At 35.9% G+C, this 10,871-nt stretch overlaps 1 protein-coding gene across 1 annotated transcript; it reads left to right on the forward strand.

The window, feature by feature from the left end:
- The first annotated feature begins 373 nt into the window (after positions 1-373).
- On the forward strand, positions 374-5,226 carry LOC143605588 (protein OVEREXPRESSOR OF CATIONIC PEROXIDASE 3-like). The gene is made up of 5 exons (XM_077081646.1): positions 374-535; positions 1,379-1,915; positions 2,694-3,002; positions 4,337-4,455; positions 5,157-5,226. Exons 1-5 carry the CDS (start codon positions 374-376, stop codon positions 5,224-5,226), a joined length of 1,197 nt encoding a protein of 398 aa, XP_076937761.1.
- The last annotated feature ends 5,645 nt before the right edge of the window (positions 5,227-10,871 follow it).

The following is a 10,871-nucleotide window of genomic DNA, read 5'->3' on the forward strand; positions in this document are numbered from 1 at the left end:
TAACCTTTAACATAGCAAATCGTCAAATGCTTAAAAGCTTTCTATCTTGTCAACTAGGTTGAAATGCATATATGGTCGAATTTCGCTAAAAAACCTCTAGACATACTGGGTTGATTGGGTGACTGGACCGATTTTATCCGTGTTTTGGATTCGGTTAGCCAAAATTGAGATCTTGAAGTGAGGTCCGCTAGGGTCTATCTGACGAGGGTTAGCAAAATTTGTAGAAAGTTTAGGTTAGGGGGGGTTAGAGTGTACGTTTTGGAAAGTTATAGATCAGATGTCTTCGTCGTCGTCGTCGTCGTCTACCTAGAACTAAAGCCTTTGGAGAAGAGCCCCAAACAAACACAAATAATATAATTTTGATTTTGATTTGATGGCGTCCCTCCGGTGGTTTTGTATGCCATTTCAACCTACTACTACTACTACTACTTCCAACCACCACCACCACCGTATCCTCCACCTGCCGCCGCCAAGCCCTCGTTCCTCCCTAATTACCTGTGCTCGCCGTCGCAGCAATAATAATAAAAACAACAAGGTATTATTATTATTAATATTATTTGTAGTAGTATTCTTCTCAGTTCAACATTCATTCTATTTCTGGATATATTATTAACACCTCCAATTCAAAATTCGACTCACGCTCTAGTCTAGGTTAAAATAAAATGATGCAATTCGGATGGATGGATGGATATACATATTCCATTTGCTCTCAGATTTTATTTATTATTTTTTAATATAAATTATGCTCAATATCTTCTTGTATTCAAGTAGTAGTGTTTACAAGCAAATGAAAGGCATACCCAAATCATTCATTTCCATCTCATGCACGTCATCCTTATTTACTGCAATGTTTTAATTAGTGAACTTGTTGGTGCTTCATGTTCTCTAACTTGTTTTGTTTATTCTACTTGATCATACCCTATAAAATAAAAGGCACCACACCACTGTTTTATGATTTAGTAGGAGATCTCATTATTCTTGGAGCTTCATCAACCAATACCTATCATTAATCCTGCTTCCTACCACTGTTGTACAACTCTCTAGTCGGACGGTGGGGAGCGATTCATCTGATTGGAATTTTAACTACTTTAACAATTTTGACAGATTCTGACCGAAATTTGACTGATTTTGAACAATATGGGCCGATTTGCATTGCCTTTGACCAATGACCGATTTTTAGGCTCAGTTATGTGAAATCCATGAGTTCATCACCGACTTCTGATTATTCCCTGATCAATCGGCGCCTAATATAGATTTTTACAATTGTCTGCTAGACCATTTTAACTTCCAAATTTGTTTTCTTAATTATTTTACTAGTTTAAAGTTGTTTTGTCTCAAACTAAAATAGTTATTGCTGATTTTAATTGTGTTTCTGCAGAATGTTTTGGGTAGAAAGAGCGTTGGTAAGGATGCAGATATTGAAGAGGACGCATTTGAAGCACTATTTAAACAGCTAGAGGAAGATCTTAAAAACGACGGTTTATCATTTGACGATGACGATGATGAGATAACCGAGGAAGATCTTATAAAGCTTGAACGCGAGTTGGAGGAAGCGCTTGCTGCTGATGATGAGCTTTCGGGATTGTTCGATGATACGGAAGAAGATAAAGATGAGGTGGCAGTTAAAAGCAAGACAGTGATGAATAAAAAAGGTACAACAATTAATGAAGTAATTGAGAAGGAATTTGAAATCAATAATAATTTAGAAGAAGAAGAAGAGAAGAACAGATATGAAGAAGAAAGTTCATATGAAGATGAAGACAATGAAGAAGAAGATGATGATGATGATGATGATGATGATGATGATGATGATGATGATGATGATGATGAGGATGATGAGGGACCATTGGAACTCAAAAGGTGGCAGCTTCGGAGGCTCGCTTATGCACTTAAAGACGGACGCCGTAAGACTAATGTAAGCGTATTCATATCCAAGTTTATTTTCTTTATATTTACTGTTCAAAGCTCACTTTTATTACTGAATTTGAGTCATCTAATAGGCATATTGTTAGCTATTTATTGGTAGGTTTGTTACTTTCAAGCATGCCTTTCTTATGTTTGGTATACTGTTGGAGTTAGGACTGTAAGCAAATCGAATGATCAGAGTACCGTCTGGTGGGAAGTTTGTTTATGTTCGTTTATATAATAAACGAACGAGCGTGAACAAAACCTTTTGTTCATTTAGTTATGCGAATGAACATGAACGCATGTCTTGTTCATTCGTTTTTGTCTGTGAACGGTCACTTACGTCCGTTTGTTTACGTTAGTTTATGTTTGTTTGTTTATGTATTCATTTAAATTGTTAGGCCTCTTATAATTTAAATATCACTCGTTACAATTTAGTCTAGTTTTATTAATTTTCAGGCCCAGCAGATTGATATTCGTTTGTTTACTTTCATGAAGTATTCATTTATACAATTAACGAGCGAACATAAACAAGTTCATTTTCTCAACGAACACAAAAAAAAACCCTGTTCGTGTTCAATTGTTTTTTGGATAAAGTTAAAAGAACAAACACGAACGTGCCCCAGGTAGCTGGAGAAACTGACTTCACAATTCTTTTCATGCATATCAACGTTATTTCTAATTTATAAGCCATATAAGACCTTTTATATTTGTGTGATTTTTAATTCGTTGATTACGTTATTTACTCATTAGTTATCATGATACAATTTTTAATCTTGTTAATGCAGATCAAGAATCTGGCTGCAGACTTATGCCTTGATAGAGCTATTGTTCTTGATTTACTTCGTGACCCGCCTCCGGATCTTCTTATGCTGAGTGCTTCATTACCTGATAAGCCCGAATCAAGGATATTGGAGCCTGTAATCAAACCCGAGGATGCTGTTTTGTTGGTTAGTGAAAGAAAAACTATCAATGTCAAGCCCACCACAAAAGTCCCGGTTCATCAAATGCAAAGTAGCTGGTCTGCTCAAAAGCGATTGAAGAAAGTGCATGTTGAAACACTTGAGAGAGTTTATAGACGGTCAAAACGTCCCACTGTGAGTTAAATTTCTCAATCATTATTATTTCATGAGAAAATTGCATAAATGGTCTCTGTGGTTTGACCATTTTGCAAGTTTTGTCCTCAACTTTCAATATAGAATGTCTTGATTACATTGTAAATCTGGCCTAAATCTTGGTTTTAGAAAATGCGAGGCATGTTGAGATGATAGGGTTCCGAGTCGAAGCGCAAAGCACACTGCTTTTCTAATGCGTAGCGCAAGATATTTATACATTTTTTTATATTTCTCATAGGCTTTTGCCATCACCTACACAAAATTTAGCTATAAATAAGCTCTATATATGATTTAATATATAAATAACCTATATATACAACCTAAAAAGCTATATTACAATATCCCGATGCACAAAAACTTTCCATGTACTAGAGGTGCACCGCCAAACCATGCCTTGATCTCTATATATGTTTATTTCTAACTATAAAAGCCATTCACGTTTCAGTATTGTTCCATTGCTGTGAATTTTTTAAAGCTTAATTTTTATCCAAGTTAATGATTTGTATGGAACTTATATGAAACTTGGTTATTTTTAGTGAGATCTTTTCAAGTTTAACATGAAGTAGGAGGTAACTGTGAAAAGAAGTCACTAAATTATAATCAATTTTCATAATTGTTTCATTCAGGTATTTCAATTTAAATAATTATGAAAAATTTCACAACAACGGACCTATAGTGAAACTTGTGTGGTTTTTAAGTTAGAAAAAAGTATGCGTGACTTTATCAGTATTATGACTTTATTATTTCATGATTTTTATCCGAAGTTTTATATTAAAACTATCTGTTTGTCTATTATCATCATTGCAAATAAATCTTTGCGATCTAGAAGATTCCATTATTGTGAAAACTTTACTCTAAGCCGTTTCCCGAGTTAGTATTTCAACTGACATGCTATGAAGGTGGTAGTTAACTGCAATATGCATAGCATTAGCGTATGTTATTATTGCAACATTGATATGAACCCGTCTTCTCTACGGGTAGGCACTTAGGGCCAGATTCAGGAAGCTGAAGGGTTCAAGGGAGATAAATGGGTGGGATGCTAAAGGGTCTAAGTAACCGCAGCATTATTAATGCACCTAGGCCTATTTATATGTTAGTGTACTAGTTTATGTATTATGAATGTTTATGCTTATCAAATTTTAGGTTTTTATACCTCTTCTAATCGAAGATCTAGCCCCTCTCGAATCAGGCCAACTATCCTTGTTCTTGTTTATTTCTATCAATTTACTATTTTATTTTCGGGGTTGTATCAAACACGCTTCTTAGATAACTTAAGTTTTAATTATAATTTGTGGTTATGTTGCAAACTAATGCAGAATGCCATGATAAGCAATATTGTGCATGTGACAAAACTACCACGCAAGAAAGTTCTAAAGTGGTTTGAAGATAAACGTGGTGAAGATGGTGTTCCTGATCATCGCGTACCATATCAACGGTTTGCTTCTAAAACTCTCCTTAGATCATAAACCCAACGTGCGTCTTAAAATTGATTATAACTTGTAATAGAACTATAAAAGTTAAGAACATGAAAGTTGAAACGTTATGCATGCTTTCGTCGTCATTACTTTAGACTTCTAGTTCACTCAACCAAACATATTCTTGTCTAAAGCTGTATGTTTATAGTAGAGGCGGAAAAGGTGAACTGAGAATGAGAGTCAAGAGGCGTGTTTTATCAAGTTTATGTAAATAGCTTATGCATCAAATATGACTACAAAAATTGTATTTTTTCAGTCATATTCTAGTTTTTAAAATAAAATCATTCATGAAGTTTTTGCATTAAAAATACAGTTTAGTCTGCTTTTGACCCGTTCGACCCATTTTGGTTACTTTTGATCTTGTACATCTTTAGGTAAAATTTTAATAATTTTGTTTTCATTAATCATAAGAAATGCACATGCATTCCTTGACCAGCTCGGTCCTGTTTGGTCCGTGTTTAAAATACCAAAGGGGAAACCAAACTATTAGCACGCCCACTGCTTTTTGTTAAAAGAGGTGGCAAATTGGATGGGTTAAAAGGGTCATCTTTTCTGTACAAGTCAACGGGTTGGGTCAATTCAGGGTATATCCATTTCTAGACTGGTATTGATAATGGTGTTGACATGATACAACAAAATGTTATCTTTGCAATGCGTACAGGGACTTGGGATCAGACAGCGAGTCAGAGATTAGCCATGATGAGGTTGTCGAGGTTAAAAAGGTCATTTAGGATGCAAAAAGATGGTAATGGTGAATATCACAGTTTTGTTCGCGGTGGAGTGTGGGAAGGCTTGGTGTAAAACTACTGAGTCTGGTGTTTATGCCTGAAGCTATTATTGCGTTTTTCCGATATGTTGTGGAGGGGATCATGAAAGGTTCCCAACACTGATAGATGGTTAGGAAACATACTTTTTGTGGCGGGTTAAAATATGTTTAATATGTAGTTTTGTGCAAAACTAAATTTTAATTTTAATTATTCTCATTATATATTATCTAATTAGTATAATTTAGAAGTTAGGTGCCACAATAGATTTATTTAATATTTTATTAGTTTAGTTATATTTTTAGGTAAATCATCTTGACCTATAAAAAATTGTGATAACTTGGCTTGTTGGTTGTTGATAAGTTTGTTAGAGCTTAGGAAAGAAAACCACAGAGTGTACAAGTTCAAGACCCATCTCCAAAAGTTTCTTGATTCATTTTGGTCATGTGAAGACTACTTTATTTGAATATCTTTTTGTTTTTGTGTTATTATTTTATTTGCTATTTGGTTTAAATATGTTAGTTTGCCAAAATTAATATCTAGGTTTATTTTTGACATCGTAACAAACCTATTCGATACCCATCAAATTCGTATCGATTCGTTGTTGCAACGCCCGTGTTTTACTGATCACATAAACGTCGTTTTAAATATATTATTTTTCGTATCATAAGCTATATGAGGGTTGATATTATACTATATTCACATCGATTATCCGTCTCAGCGTGTTTTTTTTGCTTTAAATATGTTAATTTGGTGTATCTGGCCCAGTATTGGTACCGTCGGTACCGAATCGGTACCAAAGTTTTGAGTTTTGGTACCGATACGGTATGGTGCTGGTATTTCCCGATTTCTACCTTCAGTACCGGTATCGTATCGGTACCGGTACCAAGAATTTATGATTATCGGGATCGGGATTTTCGGTACTGGTATGGTACCGATCTAATCCCTGTATCTGGTTTGACGAATTAAACTTTTTTTTCTTATTTTTGCTTAGTTTTGATTACGTAATCCGATGCAGTCCGAATTTGCGTTGGCACACAAACTGCGCCGGGTAAGTCACCTAGTTTGGTATAACTTATGTCCGATATCGTTCGATGGTGTTGGATAAAGGTGCGCAAAAAAACCGGTTCCGGACCCGACCCGGTGGAGTCTGAACATTAAACCAACTATCGCGTTAGAATAATTACAAAAAACATTATATAGCATGATATTGTAGTATACAATCAAATCAGAAGGTTGAAGTTAAAGCTCAATCTATTAGAAAGCTTGAACACAAAATATATAACACAACAAAAACAAAAAATAATGGATACATACATATCAATATACTTATGGCAATAATGAATAAATGCAACAATGAACAAATGGTATAATGTGAAGTAGCAAGAGCCGCACGGGTAGCATATATCCTAGGATCGATCACCCGGTATACCTAATACTTGAAACATTCGTCATTTTCGGATCCAAAAACCCGGACCGTTAAAAATTTTTTTTACGTTATTTGGACTTTCGTGATTCAATTCAATACATTTACTATCTTATTTAATTCTTGATCATTTATTTCACTTCAAGTCACTTGTTTTGTTTCGTTTATTCAATAAAATATTTTAAACTATCAATCATGTGCAAAATTGACCCTTAATCATATTCTATCCTAACTTGATTAACCAACTAAACCCTAAGGACCATGTCGTAAAATTTTTAAATATTATTTCATTCCTTCTTCCCTCCTTTCTTCCCCACCGTTGACCTACCCCCCTGATTTTAGACCCACAAAATCAGCGGGGAATCACGTAATTGGTATTATATACTCGTTAATTGGTCAAACGCGCTCCTAATCATCGCCTTAATTAGTTTAATTGATCGTTATTCAACGTTAAATTGAAGCTAAACGAACCACGGCTAATCTCGATCTAATTTACCTATAATACCCCGTTAAAATGCAATTAACTTATCCCTCAGCATCCTTTCACAACCACGAACCAAACCCCTATGTCAATTGCAAACCATAAATTGTTCTATATCGCTTTTGATTCGGGTATGCAGCCGAAAACCTAATTCATCGTTCACCCTCATTACAACCTTGTTTAAGGTAATTAATATATGTGTTTATTCGGTTTTGTATGCCCGTCAAAACCCCTCTGTCAATTTTTATTGACAGAGGGTATACGATCTTCAATTGAGATATAATCAAACTAGGGTTTATATGGTTTGGGGGATGATTTGTAATTAAATTTTAAATTTCAGTTTCCATACTTTCAATGTGTTAGACACCGACCCGGTGGAGTCTAAACATTAAACCGCCTACCGTATTAGAATAATTACAAAAATCATTACATAGCACGATATTGTAGTATACAATAAAATCAGAAGGTTGAAGTTAAAGCTCAATCTATTAGAAAGCTTGAACACAAAATATATAACACAACAAAAACTAAAAATAATGGATACCTAGATAAATCAATATACTCATAGCAATATAATGAATAAATGCAACAATGAACAAATGGTACAATGTGAAGTAGCAAGAGCCACACGGGTAGCTAGCATGTATCCTAGGATCGATCACACGCTTCCAAACATAAATAATAATGACCAAAACATACTTTAGGTTCCCGGAACAAAACAACAACGAATTACATGCGCAAGCCTAATAAATTGATATTAGCCCCACACATGCGCCTTGAGTACTAACGAGTAATGATACGATCCAAGCTTTCCACCACCGTTTTATCTACAACAACCAACTCACACACCCACTAGCTCTGGTCCTAAATCTACATCGTAAGTCCACCATGAGATTCAAACCCTCAACCTCATGGCCATGCAAATGCACATTTCATCACACCTTGGTATCACTGTTGTATAGATATTATACTGTCATATAGAGGTGCACAAAAAAACCGGTTCAAGACCCGACCTGGTGGAACCGGCCCAAAACCGGTTCATACCCGGTATCGGGTTTGGGTTTAATTATACCCGGAATACCCTACCCGGGTCTAAATATCATCTCATAAATCGGTTCCTATCCGGTTCCAATTCCAAACCGGTTCCAGTTCGTACCCGGAATAATCGGTTCCACCGGGTTTTTGCGACTTAAGGCTGCTGTTCAAAATATAGCCGTTGGAACTGGTGGTTTCAACGGTAAAATAGCCGTTGGAACCGGTTTTTGAGTTACTAAAACCATATAAAGGTGTACTTGATCAATTGTTTTACCACCCCAACTCAAAAACATAAAAAAAAAGCTTATCGGTTTACACTCGTTTTGACACTCCCGACTAACCTACATACACCTCCAATTTTTTTCACTTCCACCACCACTTGTTATTATGGCAAGCAAAAACAAGGGCAAAAGGAAGGCGGCTTCCGCTTCTGTTTTTATTGACCCGGTTCGTGTTGAAGATGACCCCGAAGTTGTACGGGTCATCCCTCATAACCGCAACGAAGACGTATGGCGGAATTGGGATTTGGTTGAGTTGATCAACGGAGACCTAAAGGCTCGTTGCAAATTTTGTGGCACTTTCTTAAAGCATGATTCGAACTAAACTTTAAAAAAAGCACATCGAAAAGAAATTTTGCAAGGCGTTGAAAGAAGTTCCTATAATGGACTAAGTCAAATTGGGTCGAGATGGGCAAATATTTCGTTACAACATGAAAGCGGTTCACGATAGGATGACGAAGTTCGTGATTCAATAAGGTTTGCCATTTAACCACTTCGACAACCCTTAATTAACGTCCATGATTCGAGAGACTCTTCAACCGCGCTACACCCATGTTAGTCGTACTACCCTTAGACGTCATTGTCTAAAGTTGTGGAAATGTGCAAAAAAGATTTAATTGAGTCATTTGCAACTATACAAACGGGTGTCAATTTAACTACCGATGTTTGGTCGGCACCACATGGGTTATCGGAATCGTACCTTTGTGTCACCACTCATTGGGTCGATCCGGTTTCTTGGCAAATGATGAAATGCACCATCGCGTTTGAAAAATTTTCGTTTCCACATACTGCCAAAAAATTGTTTGAAATTTTGGATGAGGTAATAACGACTTATAACTTGAGGAAAAAAATATTTTTAATGTCGTTTGATAATGCAACAAACAATACAAAGGCTGTTGAGAAATTTTATATAAAATATACACCACCTTGCTACAAAAAGTTTTTTCATGCTCGATGCGTCACCCACATTATCAATTTGGTTGTTCAAGAAGGTCTTACCAATGAAACCATGGAAGCTGGTTTGAGATGCTTTAGATATATGTTACAAGATGTTTTCAGAAGTGGGAAAATAAGACATCTTGAATACAAAAACTATTGCAAGTCGGTTGAAAAAAAATATTTGGGGCCGAATTGGGACGTTCCAACCCATTGGAACTCAACTTGTAAAATGCTCTCTTATGCTTTTTCCCAACAAGAAACATTACAAGCGTTTCATAAAACTGTTGTGGACTGGTGCGAAGCCGATATGTTTCCCCACGGTTCTTGGGTAAGTATCGGCTATTTCATGGAGTATCTTGATGTTTTCAAAACCGCAACAACTAAATTATCGGGGGTTTATTATCCTACTAGTTGTTGGGTGTTGCAAGAATTATACAACATCTAATTGAATTTCAAAGAGTTTGAAAACAAAAATGATCTTTTCAAGAATATTGTTGAGCCAATGAAAAAGTTCCAAAAATATTTTGAAGGCATACCACCGATGTTTACTTGTGCTGTCGCTTTAACCCATACTTGAATGTTTTCGGGGTTGAGGCGTTGATCGAGGAAATATTTGATAACATGGGTATGCATGGAATCGATCCGATGATGTCGACGGAAGCGAGGATTCTTACAACAAATCCATTCAATAAATCTATGATCATTATTTCCAAGATTAAGTTCCAAGATCAAAGTCGATTTTTGTGAGGCAAGCAACAAGAAGTAGGCCATGTAAGGACAAGCTTATAAATATGATGAATGCTGTTCGTGAGTCGACGGCTAAGCGGCAAAGGGGAAATACACCAATAAGTGAACTTGGGTGATATATTGGAGCAAACTATGTTGAAGGTGCATCGGCCGAAGAAATTCGCAACCTTGATGTTTTGGCTTGGTGGAAAGGAAAGCGAAACAAATTTCCTATTCTTTCCGCCATGGCTCGTGACTTGCTAAGAATCCAAGCTTCAACGGTTGCTTCTATACCACCCCGGCTTAAGCGGAAACGCCCGAGTGTGACGTATATATTGTTCAAAACACATGTGACACTATTAAGTGACAATACTATCATTAGTTAAATTATACATCAAACACACAAGTTTGAATCAAGAAATACAAAGAAAATAAATACAACTAAACAGTTTGTCCATTGGTTTAAATAACCTAAGTCTAGTGTCTTTTCCGTGTGTCATCTTCTGCTAACAGTACCTGTAGCATATGTATAAAATAATGTCAACTATATGAATAGTTGGTAAGTTCACACAGTTTTATATAAGTACATAAAAACCATATAATTTTATGAGACTTGTGAAAATGCAAATAAGAGTTCTTTTACACTCGAATCAAGGTCCTGAGTGTAAAGAATAAACGAAGGTCCTTTCCAGTTGGGGACAACTAGGGGTGCAAATGAGCTGAGCTA

The sequence above is a fragment of the Bidens hawaiensis genome, unplaced genomic scaffold (assembly GCF_021521415.1).
Source record: "Bidens hawaiensis isolate Kalapana, Puna unplaced genomic scaffold, B.hawaiensis_p1.1 tig00070214_1, whole genome shotgun sequence".
NCBI classification, from domain to species: Eukaryota; Viridiplantae; Streptophyta; class Magnoliopsida; order Asterales; family Asteraceae; genus Bidens; species Bidens hawaiensis.